The sequence below is a fragment of the Balaenoptera ricei genome, chromosome 2 (assembly GCF_028023285.1).
Source record: "Balaenoptera ricei isolate mBalRic1 chromosome 2, mBalRic1.hap2, whole genome shotgun sequence".
In the NCBI taxonomy this organism is placed as follows: Eukaryota; Metazoa; Chordata; class Mammalia; order Artiodactyla; family Balaenopteridae; genus Balaenoptera; species Balaenoptera ricei.
Genome location: NC_082640.1, coordinates 77,090,117 through 77,112,199, shown reverse-complemented (window position 1 = coordinate 77,112,199; position 22,083 = coordinate 77,090,117). Strand labels below are relative to the sequence as shown.

The following is a 22,083-nucleotide window of genomic DNA, read 5'->3' as shown; positions in this document are numbered from 1 at the left end:
AGTTAATTTTTGTATCTGGTGTAAGGTAGGGGTTGAGATTTTTCCCACACAGCTCACTAGTTGTTCCACCGCCATTTGTTGAAAAGAGTTACTCTTTCCCTATTATCTTGGCACTGTTGTTGAAAATCATTTGATGATATGTGTGAGGCTATTTCTGGACTTTCCAGTCTATCTGTATGCCAATAGCACCCTGTTTTGTTACAGTTGGGCTTTAATGTCATCTTGCTATTTGTTTTCTATTTGTCCCATTTATTCTCTGTTCCTTTTTCCCCCCTTCTCTTGTCCCCTTTAGTCTTGAGTTTTTTTTAGTTTTGTTTTTTGCATTACATTTTACTTCCACTATGGACTTACTAGCTATACCTACTTGTTTTATTTTTTATCTTTGATGGTCTCTTTGGGTTCACACTATGCATATTTAACTTTTCACAGTCTGCCTTCAAGGAATAATAGACTATTTCATGTATAATGTAAGAAACACAACAGTCTATTCTTTGTTCCCCTTCTGTGCTTTGTGTTATTATTGTCATGCATTTTACTTTTACATGTTAGTAGTTTTGGGAGGATTTCTTTGTTCAAATTTTGGGGGGGTGGCTAGAGAATAATCCTTGTGAAGGTGAGTGTCTTTATGAGGAAGATGCTGGTAGAACTCACTTTTTTCCATTCCACTTTCACAGAAGTGACCAGATGGTGATGATTTATGAAAATGTCTTTTAAATTTGATAAATTCAGACCAGAAAACTTAGATATTTGAGGCTAAAAAAAAGATGGTTATATCATATATTCTTTTTGTAGAACTAGAGCAAAATTAGAACTTGGAGCATTTGTAACTGAATGTCTCTGAATATTACCCAGTTATTGACTTTAGGCAAATTATTCAGTGAAAAACATTAAAAAAATTCCTCCCCTATGTTTTTAATCTGTATATAAGGTAAACTTAGTTGTACTTTATATTAATTAAAGTTTTTGTTTTCAATGATTTTGCTCATCTCATTCTAAGCTTTTATTTTCAGGTCTTGATTTTGTCATTCAGTTTATATGTAATCCTTTTTCAGCTTTGTGTCACTTGAGACTATGGTGAGCATTCCATTTATGCCCTCATGTGAAATCATGGCTAAAAACAGATTTTGGAATGCACGTTGTAGGCTGATTTTTAATTATACAGCTCATTTTATGTTGCTGATTATTTGTATACTCCAGACAAGTTTTGGGATTGCTCTTTATTCTGTTTTAACTTCAAAGTGTATTGTAGCTTACAATTCTTCTCTACCTATTGAAGGGTAATGAAGTTGAGACTGTGCTGCCTGATTAGAGTGGTAGGGAGCGAGCTTAGTGTTAAGGGTGGAAATGAAGGGAGAACATAGGGCTTTAGTTCTTGTGAAGTAGATTCCTCCGTCTCATACTAAATTAAAACAAATTCTGGGGGAAATCTTGTAATTCTGTGGACCTTAGTCTATTCTTTCATATGCTGAAAAGTATCCCAAGAAGTCATCTTACTTTCTCCTTTTCTTCTTAACAGTAATTCTAGACAAATAGTTGTTTGAAGTGGAATGGCATATTTGAAGATTATATGTTGTCTCTCAGAAGATCATATGTTGTCTTTCAGATCACTGGTTTTTAAAATTTTTTAGGTGTACTTCATCATTAAATATATGGTTCATTCAGAGAACTTCTGCCATGGAAAATAGGGTAATCAAGTCTCGTTTCTTCCCATTTCACTATTTTTCCTTTTATTCTTCCTGGAAAACCTTCCTTGGTACAGCTTCCCCTTCAGAATTGAATTAAGTTCTACTCCGGTTTGTTTCAGTGCATACCTCTTTCATGACACTGCATTTTAACAACCTACTGATAGGTTTCTCTACCTGCTGGACTGTAACTTCTTAAGGACAGGTCTGTGTCTTATTCATCTTTGTATTTGCAATATTTGGGACAGTCTGGCACTTAGGAAATGTTCATTGCATGGTGTATTTGTTTGCTAGGGCTTCCATAACAAAATACCACATGCTGGGTGACTTAAATAACAAAAATCTATTTCGTCACAGTTCTGGAGACAAGAAGTCCAAGAACAAGTTGTGGGCAGGTTTGGTTTCTCCTGAGGCCTCTCTCCTTGGTTTGCAGATGGCTGCCTTCCTGTTGTATCCTCACATGGTCTTTTCTCTGTGTCTCTCTGAGTGTCCAGATTTCCTCTATTTATAAAGGACACCAGTCAGATTGGATTAGGGCCCACTCATTTGACCTCATTTAACCTTAATTATTTCTTTGAAGGCCCTATATATAGTCACATTCTGAGGTACTGGGGGCTAAGGTTTCAACATATGAGTTTTGAGGGGACACAGTTCAGTCCATAGCACATGAATTTTTTGATTTGGCATACATTCCAGCTGAAGGGGATTTGTTATGGTCCAACACCAAACCAAGGTTGTCAAGGTTGGGACCAAAGATTTCCTAGTTTGTATAAGAACAAATGGCTTAATTCTAGTGTTTTGTCTTAATGTAGTTGTCATACATATTTAATGATTAAGACGCTGTAGCCTTTAGTGCTTGGAAGTACTACTACTACTAAGTTTTCTTTCCTTCACTCTTTATATCACAAAAAAGTGATAAAACACACTCACACATGCATTTGGGCACATGAATGCTTTGTGTACATATTGGCTGTTAATGCATGGTTGCTGAACATTTTAACCCAAGAAATACATTTTTTTAATTGAAGTACAGTTCATTTACAATGCTGTGTTAATTTCTGCTCTACAGCAAAGTTATTCAGTTGTACATATATATACATTCTTTTTTTTTATTCTTTTCCATTATGGTTTATCACAGGATATTGAATATAGTTCCCTATGCTATACAGTAGGACCTTGTTGTTTATCCATTCTATATATAAGAGCTTACATCTGCTAACCCCAAACTCCCATTGCGTCCCGACCCCACCCCCGCCCCTTGGCTACCACAAGTCTGTTCTCTATGCCTGTGAATCTGCTTCTGTTTCGTAGATACGTTCATTTGTTTCATATTTTAGATTCCACATATAAGTGATATCATATGCTATTTGTCTTTCTCTTTCTGACTTACTTCACTTAGTATGATATTCTCTAGTTCCATCCATGTTGCTGCAAATGGCATGATTTCATTCTTTTTTATGACTGAGTAGTATTCCATTGCATATATGTATCACATCTTCTTTATCCATTCATCTATCGATGCACATTTAGGTTGTTTCCATGCCTTGGCAATTGTGAATATTGCTTCTATGAACATAGGGGTGCATGTATCTTTTTGAATTATAGTTTTGTCCAGATATTTGTGTGCGGGCTTCAGTAGTTGTGGCTTGCAGGCTCTAGAGCGCAGGCTCAGTAGTTGTGGCACATGGGCTTAGTTGCTCCGCGGCATGTGGGATCTTCCCGGACCAGGGATTGAACCCATGTCCCCTGAATTGGCAGGCGGATTCTTAACCCCTGCGCCACCAGGGAAGCCCCAGCATTTGTTATTTGTAGACTTTTTAATGATGGCTGGTGTGAGGTGGTACCTCATTGTAATTTTGATTTGCATTTCTGCAATAATTAGTGATGTTGAGCCCAAGAAATACATTTTTATTTGCCAAATTCCCAGTGGTAATTTGGAAAGGTGACACCATTCAATAATTTCTCTGTAGAAATTCCATGAATTATACATAATTTCCCAGTGTATACAGATACATGCCTTGCCATCCCAGTGGAGCTACCAGACAGTTTTAGACCCTTTCTTTTCCCTTGGTAGTTCCAGCCTTAGAGTCCCACTCCCTCCTCCCTTAGTAGTTCAGTGTAAGATTTTTGGGGATATTGTTGGCAGTAGTCAGGTAATGGTGAGATTGGAGAGCAGGGTAAGCTCCATTGTCTCTCATTTGTCTCCTCCCTTTCCTAGGAATGGGGGAAATTTGCAAATAATACCCTAGTGCCCCCCTTCCCCTTAAAAAAAAGTTTTTATTTTACAGTTTTTCATTTACAGAAAAGTTGCAAAGATAGTACACAGAATTCCCATAAACCCCTCACCGTTTCTCCTATTGTTAACATCTTACCTATTGTACATGTATCACAACTAAGAAACCAACATTAGTACATTACTTGATTGTAGTGTCCTGTGCTCTCACAGTTTTTCCGTCTTTCCTTGTTTTCATGACTAACAGTTTTGAGGAGTGCTTATCAGGTGTTTTGTAGAATGTCCCTCAATTTGGGTTTGTCTAATATTTTTCTCATTGGTTTGACTGGGGTTGTGGATTTCGGGAAGAATACCACAGAGGTGAAGTGCCCTTGTTAGCATCATGACTTATGATTGATGATATTAACCTTGATCACCTGGTCAAGGTAGGGTTTGCCAGGTTTCACCACAGTAAAGTTACTGTCCTTTCCTGTTGGTCTTTTTTCTTTTTTTGGAAGCAAGTCATTAAAGGGGGACAAATTGTTCAAAGTTCCACCTTCTGGAAGGGATGTATCTAATAATCATTGGGAATTCTTCTGTCTTTTCACTCCCACTTATTTATTCAGTCATTTGTTTATATCAGTGTGGACTAAATGGATATTTATTTCAGACTTTGGGTTTGAATTCAGTACTATGTTATTTATTTTGTTGCCACAACTGTTCTAGCTTTGGCCATTGGGAGCTCTTGCAGGTTGGCTCCAGTGTCCCTTTGACATGCCCCTTCCTTTTGTGTTTTGTGTCCTTTACTTTTTGGCACTGTAAGATGCTCCAGGCTCATCTGTTTTTCTTGCCACAGTTCTAGTATCAGCCATTCCTCCAAGGAGCCCTGATTCCTTTTGTTGAAGAATGATATTAAAAATCAGAATCTGGGTGCTGGGTCCTAGTGCCCTTTTTCTTCAATTCCTGTGCACAATGTGGAAAGTCTGAATCTGGATATTTGGATGAATGGTCGAGTGGTTATAGCATCACACATTTTTATCATAGTACTTGATAGTATCTGTGTGTGTTGACTTTGTCTTTTGCTATGGAGTCATAAAAGCAGATTTTTAAAAGTACTTCTAAGTGTTTAAAAAAAGAAAAGTTAAAGTTAGACAGCTTTAAGGAATGTATGCTTGTTTTAGGGCAGGCAAATGGGGAAGAGTCATTAGGTTCTTCTGTTTTATTCTGAATTTCAGAAAAGATGAACTCTCTTTGGATGCAGAAAGGAAGGGTGTCATCAGGAAACCTTCCATGGACAAAGAAGTGTGTTTGAGAACTTATGCTAACAGGAATTTCAGGCTTCCTTGAGCCTGTTCCTCTCCATTATTATCATCATCATTATTGCTGTCATCATCAGTAATATTATTTTGCCATAATGCTGTTATTCCAACCTTACCTTTCTTTTCCATAATGCTGAAATTTTTTGTTTTTCAACATACAAGTCATTTACAAATGATTTGTAGACTGTCAGGGCAGGTAAAAGACTAGGGAGGTCGGAGCCTCTTTCCAATTGCTTTTGCTGGAGTTTGGTTGCAAGTAATGGAAATTTGAGCTTTTAAATCTATTACTGCCTTGAAACTTTACTAAGTATTTTAGAAAATGAATGGATCTGGATCAAGAAAAGAGTTTGTTGTTGAATTCTCTTGGAAAACCTGGTTTGAAATAGCAACTGTAGCTCTAAGAAAAGGTTTTAGTCAAAGAATAGCAGAGTTCATCGTTGTCATAACAGTTGAAGAAAGAGCCAGTGATATTCACAAGGTTTTCTGAACTTAATTTCTAATCTTTTAAAGATTCTATAGTTCAGCCTTTGTCCTCCTACTTATATTTAGCAATTTAGATCTGACACCCACTAGGGACCAAAGTTTTTAAATAACAAATCTGAATCTCTCTCCTTTTTTTTTTTTTTTCCCTATTTGGTTATTTCGCTTTATAGATTTCTCAAAAAAAAAAAAAGAATAAAAGTAAGTAAAACATTATAGGTAGAATTCACATATGTTTTCCCTCTTGTCAGTTTGAAGAAACTTTGCATATTAGGAATATAGTTTCATATTTTGCAGGTATTTTGTATATTTTATTCTTTTACCATTTTTGTGAATTTATATGCGTTTTTTTGTACCATCGACATTGTCATCTTATTTGTACATTTTCAATAAAAATTGAGATAATATTGTTAGTCACAATTGACATGTTACCATGTTAACCCATGGTAAGCAACTACAAATTTTTAACCATATTATTATAAATATGTCTAAAACATGCTGTATGCTTGTTTATTTTACTGAGAACAGTCCTCTGGATGGCTCAGAATCATGATTCTGAACATCAGCTTTTATTCTTTGCTTATTACAGTGTTGCCCTCAGAATCTGTTCACAGAAATAATGTTATTTAATCTAGGCAAACTGCTGACTTTTTAGTCACTGGGACAAGTGGCCTAGTTCTTCTATCTTTTAATTATTAGGTGCTGCCACCAGTATTCCGTCTGTTATACCTGTAATCAGACAACTAAGCTTATTAATATTAAATATAAAATAATAGTCTCTGAGTATTGAATTGCATGTGGCCTTTCTGACAATTATTTTGAACCTTCGTAGAATCATTTTCCTTTAGGCTCTGTTCCCAAGAGTTGAAGTTGTTGGAAATCTGACTTCCAAATAAGTGGAGTATTTATTACTGCCTTACAGAAAGAGAAAAGGAGTTATTTCAACAACATGATAAAACCTGAAGAGTATTTTACGCAACGGAATTATAAGTTACTGAATAACGAAAGATACCATATTTTAACACGAGTATTTTTTTGGGTGGGAGTATGGTTTTTTTTGTTTTTTGTTTTTTTCATTTAGGGGGTATGAAGTTTAAGGCCAAGTGTGATACCAGCAAGAAACAGCATTCATTCCAAAATGGCATAATTCTGTAGTGTTCTGCAGTTTGTGGTTCTAGCTCACTTGTTGAGCAGTGCTCTGAAAAAATGTAGACAGCTTCAGGGTCATATTTTGGTGTTTTGGCTCAAGTTTGGTCGATTCTGGGGAGGCAGCCCTTGATTTGGTGAACAAGTTCTCCTTCCTTCACACCACCCTCCAACGCTAAAACCACCTTTTGCCCCCACCGCTGCAAAGCCTTCTCCCTGGTCTCTCTGCTTTCTCTCCAGCCTCTTGCTGTTAGCACCACCTTCAATCTAAACTGTGTTAAGTAGAAACATTATCCCTCACTTTTTGATGATTTGACTCTAGCTTAGTCTCTCCCTCTAAAAAACAAAACCACAAAAAAAAACCCATACCCCAAACATCAGAGTACTTAGATACTGTCATTCTTTGCCATGTCTCAGCATTGTTTGAAATGAAGGATTTTCTCTGCCTGGCATCACCTTCTGTATGCTTCATGGTTTGACTTAGATGTCACCTTCTATGTGAATCCTTTACCAGAGACACCACATGCTTTCTCCTTTGTGTTCTATAGAGAGTGCTTTTATTTATATCATTATTCATAGCATTTTGTATTTTGGGTCTTTTATGTTCTTTTTGTCATACTAAATTGTGAACTTCTTGAAAGATAAGACCCTATATCTTATTTATATCTCTGCCCACAGATCCATAAAGCCCTCATAGGTAGTGATTCTTGTGTGTCCACTTTAAGTTGGTTATTGCATTTGCCTTTGACATAGGCTTGTAGTTATTCTAGAACTAATTGAATAGCTAGGCATATACTGTATGAGTCAGAAATTTTCATCTTGACTTTTTCAGCCCACCATCATTTGGTTCCACCCTACCTATTTCAAATAGTATTTCCTGCTTCTCACAAGGATGTGCTCACTGCTTCGTCAAGGTTGTGACTCTTTGTGACTTCAAAGAGTCTTGCATAAGCCACAATTTTTATTTTTGTATTTTTGATTTTGATTTCTCCTTATTTCTTTAGCATCATTCAACATATGTGACTGTTTATTCGTAAGTAAAAGACCAAATCACTTAAAATTGTTAACAAAAATTAGTTTAAAATGTTAAATGTACTCTGGTAAAGATTTCAGATCTTATTTAGCAGTATGGTTTAATTCTACATTTAGCTCTTGCAGATTATTAAATTTTGATAAGAAATTAGGCAAGTTAAAGCAGATATCTTTCCACATATAAAAATATTGTCTTTATGTTGGCCTCTATCACTTTAAAAAAGAAAGAACTCTCAGTTCACTGAGTTCCAGTCTCCAAGGAAACCTGGATGCCACTTGAAGTTCAGTTTTGGAAACTGACAGTTTAAATAATAATAATCTCTTTTTTTAAAAAATTTATTTTTAATTTTATTTATTTTTGGCTGCGTTGGGTCTTCATTGCTGCACATGGGCTTTCTCTAGTTGTAGTGAGCGGGGGCTACACTTCGTTGCGGTGCGAGGGCTTCTCATTGCGGTGGCTTCTCTTGTTGCAGAGCACAGGCTCTAGCTGCGTGGGCTTCAGTAGTTGTAGCACGTGGGCTCGGTAGTTGTGGCTCGCGGGCTCTAGAGCGCAGGCTCAGTAGTTGTGGTGCACGGGCTTAGTTGCTCCGTGGCATGTGGGATCTTCCCGGACCAGAGCTCGAACCCGTGTCCCCTGCATTGGCAGGCGGATTCTTAACCACTGCGCCACCAGGGAAGCCCAATAATAATAATCTCTTAAGAGTAGTTTGTGAATTTGAAGCTTTTTGAAAGTTGGCAGATTGATTATTTGAAAAACTATCAAGAACGAAAGATTGTGGAGGTTTGTTTTCCTTGAACATTTTTTTGACTTTTTATGGACACTTTTCACTTAACTCAACTATAATAATTATTGTACTTTCATTGGTAAAGATTATTTGATGATAGATTATTACTTTCCAAGCATGAAAATTTCTTCATACAGATAAGTTCAGAAACAACGTGCCTAGGTAGACTAGTATCAGTAACTAAAAAGCATAATCAACTCTCAAGTTTGACAGCTTCATTCAGATTTGCTAACAATTAGATGCTATCAGTTTCTGCCCTATTCTCTCATTAAGCTGTCCAGGACTGGTGGTCATTTCTGGTCACTAAGGAGGAATTTCATGCTTAGCCAAGATTCTCATAAAAATCATACTATCATATATTTGACTTATATAGTAATCTGCTACTAACAAAGTTGTTCCTAGTCCAGAGGAAAAATAAAGTATATTCAGTTCTTTTTTTTCACTCCTTTAAAAAATTCTTGTACTTTGATTTCAGAAGTGGCAAATGATCATTTTATAAAAAATCAAACCATGCAGAAATTTGTAACACCGAAGATAAATGCTTCTAGCCCAGTGCACTAAGTCTCCACCTTACAGTTTCAGTCCCAAACTAAGTGTGTATTTTGCTGTATTGTCCCCATGCATGTATAAATATAAGTTGTTTTACAAAAAAGGGTCACATTATAACACTTATTTGCAACCTGCTTTAAAAAAATTATCAGTTTGTACAGAGCCTACCTCATTTTTAAAGGCTGCATAGCAGCTTATTTTATGCATATACCCTTAATTTTTAATTGAAGTATAGTTTATTTACCATATTTTATTGGTTTCAGGTGTACAACATAGTGGTTCAGTATTTTTATAGATTATACTGCATTTAAAGTTATTATAAAATAATGGCTATATTTCCCTGTGTTGTATCCTTGTAGCTTGTTTATTTTATATGTAGTAGTTTGTGCCTCTTAATCCCCTACTCCTATCTTGCCCTCCCTCCTTCATTCTCCCCACTGGTAACCAGTAGTTTGTTGTCTATATCTGTGAGTCTATTTCTGTTTTGTTATATTCATTCATTTTATTTTTTAGATTCCACATATAAGTGATAACAAGAGTACCTAATTTTATCTTTGTTGTAAAAATTAATGCTTGATTTTAAAAAAGGAAAAAAAAAGTTTGAGTTCAAATTTTCCCTTTCACTTATACCTCCTCAGTTATGCATATAACTGTATAGTTATTATTTTTAATTAAATGTTGAAATGTTTCAAAATTAATTAAATGTTTCAAAATTATTTGAAATTTTCAGTGAACAAAATGATGAGAAACTGGATGCAAACAGTATGAATTTGAATTAATCTTTACATTTATGTTTTCAGACTATTAAAAAAATGTATGATGTTTTTAAAGGCCCAAGATGTCTATGGTGATGGTATTTATGTTTTATATTTTAAAAATTTGTATCTTCTAATTTGTAACAGAGCCGATTTGGAGTGTTTGCTCATTCAGAAATGAGGTGTCTCTCCACTTATGAGGATTGTGTTGTACAGTTTTGTAGTTTTTCGCCTTTAAGCCTTTTTTGGTTGATTCTTTCATATTTTCTTGATAGAATATATTTTATATAATAGATAATTAGCAATATCTTTATCTCTCATATTTCATGTTGTAATATAAATTCCAAAGTCCAGGCCAGAAATGTTAGATATTTGTGCATTGTACCCTATAATTTGTAATACTGCCTTACTAACTAGTTGATACTGACTGCCAGATACTCTTCAGGCTTGCCAGGATAGATAGACCCTTCACTTTGCTACTGGCCATGATAATAACACAATCATGACTAGAGCAGTAGACTCTCTATAATATATTGAACTCCACCCAGTTTGTACTCATAGGAGACCTAAATAGATGCTAGCTGTGTTTTTCTTTGATGACTAATACTTAGGGATTTTAGAGTACTTTAAACAAGATGAACAAGAAAATCATTAAGTTCATTGAGTAATAGAAACCTATTATTTGACAGATATTTAATTTCTCTTTTTCCAAAAGTATAATGTCTAGTATTAGAAATTAGGCAGCTGAAACATCCAGCTCCCCAAACTAATCCTCCATAGTAAAGGAAAGTCTAGAATTATTCGCTTTCCTAGGTTTTGTGCGAAAGAATCTTAGGCCTTTATTTCTGTACTTTAAGGTTCTGCAGGAACAGTCGATTTTATGCCCTTCTTTGACTCTAAGGATTTCATTTATTTCTAGTTATAAGGGAAGGCCCTAAGCATTGTATGCCTTATATGTGTAACTGTAGAAAAGGAATTAGTAACAGCCATTATGCCAGGCACTCTGATAGGTACTCTCATTTAACCCTTAAAGCACTTTTACGAGGTAGATACTGTTATTGTCCCAATTTTATAGAGGGGAAACAGTGTTAGTTTAAGTAATATGCCCTAGGTTACACAGATAGTCAGGGGTAGAGACTTGAACCCAGATCTTTTTAGTACACAAATGAATAACACTTAACCTTTGCTTGACTATTTACTCCTTTTTGTCAGTGATCCCACTTAAATGTCGATAATCACCTTCCCTTTCACTCAGTATCCTTTGAGTGTTTTTTTTTCCATAATATTTTCCCAAAGTCCTTAGATTCACTATAGCTTTTTTGATTATTATTGTACTGTCTTTATTTTCTAGCTTCCTAGAATATTTTGGAGATAGAAGATTTCTTTTTTTGAAGTCTTCCTCTTGGTGGTTTGGTTAATCAGCTAGTTCTCTACCCTAAGTCATTTGAGGTCAAGTTTGTACTGGGATGGTGGGGCACAAAAATTCTACATTCACAGAGTAAGCCTTCGATGAAATAATCAACCCATGGGAGCTCTAAATGTAAACTGGGTGCTTTCTGTGCTTCTTGGTTCCTTTTTCCCCTTTCAGGGGAGATAGTGATCCTGGGCAGACCTCTCATAAGGCAACTTTGAGAGTCTGATAGTTCTAAACTCCATTGTACTGTACCTTCATTCCTTTTCATACCATGAGTAATAATGTCCAGAGCAACATGGAATGGAGGCTGGATATCCCATGTCCACTTCCTCTCAAGTCATTGTCTCTATGGATATCTGTTTAGGTTAAGGAGTAGAGTAAACATCTCTGGATTTAGGTCTCAATCCTTTCACTCTCCATATAAATCCTTCTTAGTTCACTTACTTTGAAATGCAACCCTAAGACTGACCTGTGACTCTAGCAAATAATAGGATGGGTCCCTTTCATAGCAACACAGAGCCGGCCAGTGAGACTCCCTGTCCTTCCCTTTCTCTACTCAGAGGGTTTCAAGATTTTACTTGGAAAAGTAAGGAGAAATTCTGAGCTGCTTAACAGAAAACTATGAACTACAGTATTCTAGAAGACTGTAGATAACAGAATTTTTGAAGGTGAAGAGAACTGGAATACTAGTTTCCCTTGTTTTATAGTTGAAGAAAATTTCCCATTAATTTTTGCATAATTGACATGATAGTAGTTGTTTCTTAAAGGTCCTGTGTGTCTCTTGTTAAATTTGATACTAGGTATTAAATCTTTTCACCTCTATAGTGAGTGGTATATTTTTGTTATTCTGTAATATTTTCTAACTAGCTACTGTTTATTTAAAGGAAAGTCATTGACTGTGGAGTATTATTTTGGTAAACATACATGTACCTGTCTTACTGTTTCCAGTGGTTTTCCTGTTCTCATCTGTTAATGTCATTTGCAAATAATTATAAAAAAATCACTTCATTTTTAAAATTTATGTCCATTCTCTTGTTTGAATGACTTGACTAGCCTTTCCAGAACAGTGTTATATAGTGATGAAAACCATTTTTTCTTCTTGATTTTAGTGAGAATGCCTATAGTGTTTCACCATTAACTATCAGTTGTTTTTCTTTTTTCTTTTTTCCCCCCCTGAGTTGTGCAGGCCAAATAAAACATGTGTATGACTGAATCCGGCCAGTTCTCCAGTTTGAAGATTTATTTATTTATTTAAAATTTATTATTTATTTGTTTATTTGGCTGTGCTGGGCCTTAGTTGCAGCATGCAGGGTCTTTAGTTGCAGCATGCGAGATCTTTTAGTTGCGGCATGCGGGATCTAGTTCCCTCACCAGGGATTGAACCTGGGCCCCCTGCGTTGGGGGTGCGGGGTCTTAACCACTGTACTGCCAGGGAAGTCCCTGAAGATTTATTTTTTAACCTTGGACCTTGATGCCCTCAGAGACATTAAAAGTGGTCTCTACAGACTTTCTGGAAGATGCAACCACTATTTAATACTATTTAACACTATTTAATACTTAGTATACATTGAGAAGCAGCAATGTAGATCAGGTTTGCCAATTTTATAGAGAAGAAAAATCTCTTATTTTCCTACTGTTCCCTTTTGAGATCAGTTTCTCTACTTTAAGGACTTATTGGACTCCCAAATATAAGATAAATGTCTTCTGTCGTTCTAGAGCTTCTGTAACTGAAAATTGGGCCATGGTAAATGTTCAAGAAGTCTTAGACATAATTATTACATAATTTTGTTATTACTATTATTCTCATTCTTCATATTCTCCTCTTTCCTATCTAAGTGATTGGTATCATCATATTCTTAGTTACCCAAGCAAAAAATACAGCAGTCATTTTTTACTTTTATCCATGCATTCTTTTACTGATTAATCCAATTTAAAAATATTCATTGAGTGCCTACTATGTGCCAGTCACCTGTGTTTTTTTTTTTTAACATCTTTATTGGAGTATAATTGCTTTACAATGTTGTGTTAGTTTCTGCTGTATAGCAAAGTGAATCAGCTATATGTATACATATATCCTCATATCTCCTCCCTCTTGAGCCTCCCTCCCACCCTCCCTATCCCACCCCTCTAGGTGGTCACAAAGCACTGAGCTGATCTCCCTGTGCTATGCAGCTGCTTCCCAGTCACCTGTTTTAATTAGTACAAGTCAGGCAGTGAATAGGACAGACAAGGTTTCTGCTTTCTTTGAACTTCCATTCTAGTGAGGGAACTTGTACAATGTACAGTAAATAATGAGATAATTTCATTTAATTGGCAAGTCAGTTACTTTACAGAAATCAGGATGTGATATAGAGTGGTGGGGAAAAGAGTTTGGTTCTTTAAATGAAGTGTGTGTTAGTCCAGGTCCTCTGAGAAACAGATACCACAACAGGATTAAATGTGTAGGGATTTTTTTTTTTTTTGTGGTGGTAAATTACACATAATATAAAATTCACTATTTTAACCATTTTTAAGTATATGGTTTGGCATTAAATACATTCACATTGCTGTACAACCATCATCACCATCCATGTCCAGAACTTTTTTGTACTTCCCAACCGAAACTCTGTACCCATGTAACACTAACCCCCCTTCCCCCTCCCCCTAGTCCCTGGCAACCACCATTCTACTTTCTGTCTTTATGAATTTGACTACTCTATGTACCTTATATAAGTGGACTCATACTATTTGACCTTTTGTGACTGGCTTATTTCACTTAATATAATGTCCTCAAGGTCCGTTCATGTTGTAGCATGTGTCAGAATTTCCTTCTTTTTTTTTTTAAACTTTTTTTTTTAGAGCAGTTATAAGTTTACAATAAAATTGAAAGGGAGGTTTAGAGATTCCTCATATACTTTCTGCCCCCACGTATGCATAGCCTTACCCATTATCAATATGTCATCAAAAGATACTTTTTTTTTTTTAACCAAGGATGAACATAAATTGACCCATCGTAATCACTCAAAGCTTCATGGTTTACCTTAGGGTTCACTCTCGGTGTTGTACCTTCTGTGGGTTTAGACAAATGCATAATGGCATATACTCATCATCATAATATCGAAGTATTTTCACTGCCCTAAAAATCCTCTGTGGTCTACCTATTCATTGTTCCCCCTCTCCCAGCCCCTGCCCTTGCCCTGCAACCACTGATCTGCAGCCACTGATTGTCGCCATAGTTTTACCTTTTCCAGAATGTTAAATAGTTGAAATCATACACAATGTAGCCTTTTCAGGTTGGCTTCTTTCACTTACTAATAATGCATTTAAGGTTCTTCCATGTCTTTTCATCACTTGATAGCTTCTTTCTTTTTAGCACTGAATAATATTCCATTGTTTGGATAAACCACAGTTTATCCGTTCACCTCCTGAAGGACATCTTGGTTCCAAGTTTTGTCAATTATGAATAAAGCTGCTGTAAACCTACGTGCGCAGGTTTTTGTGTGGATTCCTTCCTAAATTTCTAAAGCTGAATATTCGTTGTATGTGTACCACGTTTTGTTTATCCATTCATCTGTCATTGGACACGTAGGTTGCTTCCACCTTTTGGCTATTGTGAATAATGCTGCTATGAACGTGTGTGCGCAAATATCTGTTCAAGTCCCTGCTTTCTTTTAGGTATATACCCAGAAATGGAAATGCTAGATCCTACACTAATTCTGTGTTAATTGTTTTAGGAATTGCCGTACCCTTTTCCAGAGCACCATTTTATGTTCCCACCATCAGTGCATAAGGGTTCCAGTTTTTGTGCATCCTTACTGACTCTTGCTATTTTGGGTTTTTTTGATAATAGCCTTCCTAATGGGTGTGAAGTGGTATCTCGTATTTTTTTTTTTTAATTTAATTTAATTTATTTATGTCTGTGTTGGGTCTTCGTTTCTGCGCGAGGGCTCTCTCCAGTTGCGGCAAGCGGGGGCCACTCCTCATCGCGGTGCGCGGGCCTCTCACCACCGCGGCCTCTCCTGCTGCGGAGCACAGGCTCCAGACGCGCAGGCTCAGTAGTTGTGGCTCACGGGCCCAGCCGCTCCGCGGCATGTGGGATCCTCCTGGACCGGGGCACGAACCCACGTGCCCTGCATTGGCAGGCGGATTCCCAACCGCTGCACCACCAGGGAAGCCCGGTATCTCGTATTTTTGACTTACGCTTCCGTAATGGTTAGTGAAGTCATTGAGCATATTTTCATGTGCTTATTGTCACATGTGCTTATTTCATGTGCTTATTGTATATCTTCTTTGGAGAAATGACTATTCAAGTCCTTAGTTAATTTTTAATTGGGTTATTTGTTTTTTGTTGTTGTTGAGTTCCAGGAGTTCTTTATATATTCTTCATACTGATCCCTTATCTGGTGTATGATTTACAAACATTTTCTCCTATTCTGTAGATTGCCTTTTCACTCTGTTGGTACTGTTCTTTCTTACTAATGAAATTTTCATTATTCGGAATATGTAAAGTATACTGTCTATATTATCTAGCTATAAGTAGTGGTTTTTATAAAGTATTTAAATAATAGGAAAGTATTCTGTCAGGCACTTGATTTAATATTCTTAAACTGGCACAAAGTCAAATAAATATCAGTGAAAGAGAAAAGGTTTAAAACATGCCTGTGGCACAAATATTAATTTTTTCCATGTAATTATATGAAAGAAAATAAATAGCAAACATATTTCTAGTTAATTTTCTGAAAACCTCTAAAACTTTTGTAGAAAATTCAAAATTATCTTATACATTTCTTTTAAAGTCTTGTTCCTTTAGAGTTCTGAAAAATTAATTATTTAAAAAATTCGGGCTTCCCTGGTGGCGCAGTGGTTGGCAGTCTGCCCGCCAATGCAGGGGACACGGGTTCGAGCCCTGGTCTGGGAAGATCCCACATGCCACGGAGCAGCTGGGCCTGTGAGCCACAATTGCTGAGCCTGCGCGTCTGGAGCCTGTGCTCCGCAGCAAGAGAGGCCGCGATAGTGAGAGGCCCGCGCACCGCGATGAAGAGTGGCCCCCGCTTGCCGCAACGAGAGAGAAGTCCTCGCACGGAAACGAAGACCCAACACAGCCATAAATAAATAAATAAATAAATAAAATTAAAAAAAAAAAAAAAGAATATCCTTATCATCTAAGGATAAAGACCATTTAAAAAAAAATTTCAAAATTTAAACTATTGTGTTAATCATAAAAAAGTATATTTACCTTTGGTAGTGAAGGTTCATACTAATAATAGTGACTGTTTCTAAACTGTATTACAGTTTAGAAGTACAGTTCCTGAAAGTTGTATTGGTAATCTTAATGGGTTTTTACCCCCCTTATTAAGCTTATATCCTCATATAAGCTTAATTTATAATGTAAATTGCCAAATCCTAACCCTAATTTTTAGTTCTGAAAGTTAGCCTTTTTAGCTGTTGTGCTTTTTTCATGCAAGATTTACTAGTTGTGTATCCTAAACTATTGTCTGTCAGGAGTAATTGGTATGCTGCTGTTATAGCAATAAAATGATTGGATCAAACCAGCACGAAGAGGGACTAGTGTTATGATTTCAGTATTGAAACACTGTATAATATCAAACCATTCATAATGTGGCCAAGGAGACAGATATATCTAGTGCAAACTTGCCTCCTTTGTAAATTAGGTCAGCCAATAATTTTTACAGAAATAAAAGACTAGATCATGATTTTATCAAATAGCAAATAGTTCAGAACATTCTTTATTGATCCTTTGTGTTAATCTTGGTGCTTTTTTAGTTAAAAAAATATAGTATTGGTATTTATTTCTTTACATGACCTTGCTCCTCTTCTTTTTCTTAGTTCAAAATAGAGCATACATTTGTACTCCCCTGGTGGGAACATCTCAGGAAATACGGGATGTTAATATTGCATCTAAGGACTGCATGACAATGCAGAGAACAGTTACTGGTATACAAATGCACATACCAAACACCACACTATACACCACCATTCTCCCTTACTCCCTCCCCGCCTTGAATGGGGCAGACAGAATTCACCAAAAACCAGAGCAGAGTTAACCATAAAGAGTTCATTATTTTGGCTTTGGGGCATAAACTGATGGAAAAGAAATTGAGTTTAGTAAATTATGCCATGAATCACTTCTTTGTAAATTCACTTATGGATTCCTGGTCTCATAATTTATCTGTTCTTTTGGCAAGTTTTTATTGCCTCTCAGGATCTCCATTACCAAGGCCCAGAGGGTGACTTAGTAATTAAGGATGAGGAGTCTAAGACACCTTTTTTCTTCAGCATATAAAGACTATTTCCTCAGAGATCCAACTCAGCACAGCTCTTGGGAGACATGACTTCTGGAAGAACCCCAGATTTTTTCAAATGACATGATTTTTTTTGATGTGAATCAAAAGAGGGGTCCATAATTATCTGATACCCAGATAATTATGATACTTTACATCTTGACTTTTTGGCAACAGCTTTATCGAGATATAATTCACATACCATACAAGTCTCTCTTTAAGTGTACTGAACTCAGTGGTTTTCATAATATTCACTGAGTTGAACAACCATCAAAGGAATCTTAAAATATGTGGGTTTTTTGACGTTTTTTTAAACTTAGCATAGTGTTTTTGAGGTTCGTATCATGTTGTAACGTGAATCAGTACTTCATTTCTTTTGATTACTGAGTATTAATCCATTTTGTGGATTTATTTATTCATCAGTTGATGGACATTTATGTTGTTTACACTTTTTGGCTCTTATGAGTGGCTCTAATGGTGTTATGAATATTTGTGTGTAAATTTTTGTGTGGATGTATGTTTTCATTTCTCTTGGGTGTATACCTTGGAGTGGAGGTGCTGGATCATGTGATAACTCTGTGTTTAATCTTTTGAGGAACTGCCAAACTACTTTCCCAAAGTGTATACACCATTTTACATTCCCACCAGCAATGTATGAGGGTTCCAATTTCTTTACTTCCTTGCCAGCACTTGCTGTTATCTGTATTTTTTATTATAGCTATCCTAGTGGGACCAGCTTAAATCTTGAATCACATATACCTGTGCCTTATCGTTGTGGCCTGTTTTTTCTTGCGTTTAATTATGGTGATCCTTGTGTGACTGGCCGCCTCTTACAGTTGCTAATTGCTCTACCCATGTGTTCACCCATCTTTTTGTTCCTCCTTTACTGCGGATCCAGACAGGGCTTGATGACTGATCTTGGATACACCAGCAACCTGCCCTTGAAGAAGATAGAGGTTTTAATAGCTTCGTATAGAAATAGGTTGTTTCATTTTTTAATTACTGTCATCTGTTCATCTATTTGATAATAGTTATATACTAAAATATATACCTGTGAAGTTGTTTATTACTGTAACTGTCATTTGTGGAGAAGAAAAAACTTGCTACTAAATAACTTTTTTTCCTCTCTTTTTCAGAAGTGGTTTACAAAGTGCATGTTAAGTACAAAACTATGGTGTTAGAAGTTACCTTAATGGTTACAACTCTTGGTGGGTGGAGTGACTGGAAGGGGATTTCTGGAGTGCTGGTTATCTTATGTTTCTTGATATTGGAGCTAGTTACATAGATGTGTGAGAATTCACCGAGCTATAGACTTAGAGTACATGTGTCTTTGTTATACTTCAATAAAAACTTAAGTTAAAATCGTTAACATTGTTTAAATCATTTTTAGCACTAGTAAAGGTTTTCATTTGTCATATTAACTACCTTTTAAATAAGTATATTCCATTTTGAGTCATTATATTTACTACCTTAAATTATCACCATTCTTGTATGTACATTGCGTTGATGTAGATGCTATAATTTCAAGTCCCCTTGTTCAACTGCTCATAATTTCAGAGATTTAATGATTTAGATTCTTAGATTAGCTGTAGAAAGTTTGATTTTATGTTCTGCTGTGTTGCTTTAACTGAATGATCTTCAGCAGCTCAGTTTTGGCTCTGGTCTTTCTGTATGTATCTAAAACTTTATGAAATGCAGTAGTTGTGCCTACTGTCTATTGGTGAGTTCAGGTTCTCATTAGAGTCTAGAGTAGTATGAAGGAAAGAACTATGAAAGAGAAGCTATATATATATATATATTTTTAAATTAATTTATTTATTTATTCCTGGCTGTGCTGGGTCTTCGTTTCTGTGCGAGGGCTTTCTCTAGTTGTGGCAAGCGGGGGCCACTCTTCATCGCGATGCACGGGCCTCTCACCATCGCGGCCTCTCTTGTTGCGGAGCACAGGCTCCAGACGCGCAGGCTCAGCAGCTGTGGCTCACGGGCCTAGTTGCTCCGCGGCATGTGGGATCCTCCCAGACCAGGGCTCGAACCCGTGTCCCCTGCATTGACAGGCAGACTCTCAACCACTGCGCCACCAGGGAAGCCCCAGAAGCTATATTTATATTAGTTCATTGTTTATAGTAATCCATCTAACATAGTAACCATATAGATGTATAGAAAGTATTTGATGTAATTATCACTTTAAAATGTGATACCAGGAGAAAACCAGTATTGACTGATCAAAGTCTTTTGAATTCTAATCCTTTTATCTATTTTTACTATCATAGGTTTTGGAGAAATTGTTTGATTTTGACCAAATATGTTATGCTGCTGAAGTTAGGAAGATACACAGTAAGATCAGTTTTTTGGTTAATAGAAGTTCTGAAGTAGGCTTATGTTATGTAATCTTTATTTCTAAAAATTGGGTTTATGGGTAAGAGGTATCAGAGAAAAATGACTCATTACAGCCATTTTATATTCTGATGAGGAAAAGGCAATTCTGCCCTATTACAGGGATATTTTCAGTGGAATCTGAGAACTGTTTAAACAGTATAATAAAACACATTAACCATCTTCTTAATATCTTATTGTGTCTTCTAGGCCTTCCTTAAAGTTTCCCATGTCTCAATGGACTCCTGAATATAACAAGCTCTATACCTTAAAAGTGGATATGAAGAGTGAGATTCCTTCTGATGCACCAAAGACACAGGAGAGTCTGAAAGGGATCCTCTTGCATCCAGAGCCCATTGGGGCAGCCAAAAGTTTTCCTGCAGGAGTTGAGATGATTAATAGTAAAGTGGGGAATGAATTCTCACATTTGTGTGATGATTCTCAAAAACAAGAGAAGGACATGAATGGTAACCAACAAGAGCAAGAAAAAAGTGTTGTTGTGAGGAAAAAACGCAAAAGCCAGCAGGCTGGCCCTTCATACATGCAAAATTGTGCTAAAGAGAACCAGGGAATATTAGGATTGAGACAACACCTAGAAACACCAAGTGATGAAGATAACGATTCCTCTTTTAGTGATTGTCTTTCTTCTCCTTCATCTAGTCTACATTTTGGAGACTCTGATACTGTGACTTCAGATGAGGATAAAGAAGTCTCTGTAAGACATTCCCAGGCAATTTTGAGTGCTAAAAGTAGAACTCATAGTGCACGGTCCCATAAGTGGCCTCGGACTGAGACAGAATCTGTTTCAGGATTGTTAATGAAAAGACCCTGTTTTCATAGCAGTTCATTAAGGAGACTTCCATGCAGAAAGAGATTTGTGAAAAATAATTCCTCCCAGAGGACACAGAAACAAAAAGAGAGGATATTAATGCAGAGGAAAAAACGAGAAGTGTTAGCCCGAAGAAAATATGCATTGCTCCCCAGTTCTAGTAGTTCTAGTGAGAATGACCTCAGCAGTGAATCCTCTTCCAGCTCATCAACTGAAGGAGAAGAAGATTTGTTTGTTTCTACCAGTGAAAACCACCAAAACAATCCAACTGTTCCCTCAGGTAAAAATTTTGTTTCTTAAGTTTAGTATGGCATGGAGGCTATTGCATTGTGTTTGTGCTTATTTTCTTCTACATTTTAGTGATTTCATTGTATTTAGAAGGAATATGAGGCTCTATTAACTTTTATTTTTAAGCCATATAAATAAATTACCAACTGTAATATTAAACCATGACCCCAATTCTAAGATACAAATTTTTAAAATTTCTAAAATTTTAAATAGAAAATTTAAAATTTTTCTGGCAAAAATAAAGCAAGAGGTTTTTTTTTTTTTTAAAGGAATTCCTTTTTTATTTTTATCATTTATTTATTTATTTATTTTTAGCTGTGTTGGGTCTTCGTTTCTGTGCAAGGGCTTTCTCTAGTTACGGCAAGTGGGGGCCACTCTTCATCGTGGTGCGCGGGCCTCTCACTATCACGGCCTCTCTTGTCGCGGAGCACAGGCTCCAGATGCGCAAGCTCAGTAGTTGTGGCTCACGGGCCCAGTTGCTCTTCGGCATGTGGGATCTTCCCAGACCAGGGCTCGAACCCACATCCCCTGCGTTGGCAGGCAGACTCTCAACCACTGCGCCACCAGGGAAGCCCCAAAGCAAGAGGTTTTATTGGGGTTTTTTTTGTGTGTGAAAAAGTTTTTATTTTATACATAATCAGATTATATTTTGTGAGTTGTTGATTTATGGTACAGTTTTTTTTCCCATAGTGCTTCTTTAGTACGTTTAACTTTTGAGTGCCTTTTCAGATAGCTATGTGATGGATTTCTTTCACATTCAACTACAGTAAGAACAATTCTAGTCACTAAAAAAAGACACTTATTTTTCCTTTAAGTACTCTATTCTTACTGTTTACTCTTCCTTTGTCATGTTCTCTATAACGGAAAAATAAATTCAAGCATTTGAGAGGTAGCTTTTATTCTAATACTGGAACACAAACTTTTAGTCCTGACGGTGC

General features: G+C 36.4%; 1 protein-coding gene across 8 annotated transcripts in view; it reads left to right on the top strand.

Annotated features, from left to right (window-relative positions):
• RNF111 (ring finger protein 111) overlaps nucleotides 1–22,083 on the top strand; it is an 85,601-nt gene that overhangs the window by 14,050 nt on the left and 49,468 nt on the right. For all 8 annotated transcript variants that reach the window (XM_059913170.1, XM_059913169.1, XM_059913167.1 and 5 more), the window contains one exon: nucleotides 20,239–21,137. In XM_059913170.1, coding sequence (XP_059769153.1) covers nucleotides 20,258–21,137 — 880 coding nt within the window. In that variant the 5' untranslated portion in view covers nucleotides 20,239–20,257. The remainder of the gene's footprint in view (nucleotides 1–20,238; nucleotides 21,138–22,083) is intronic.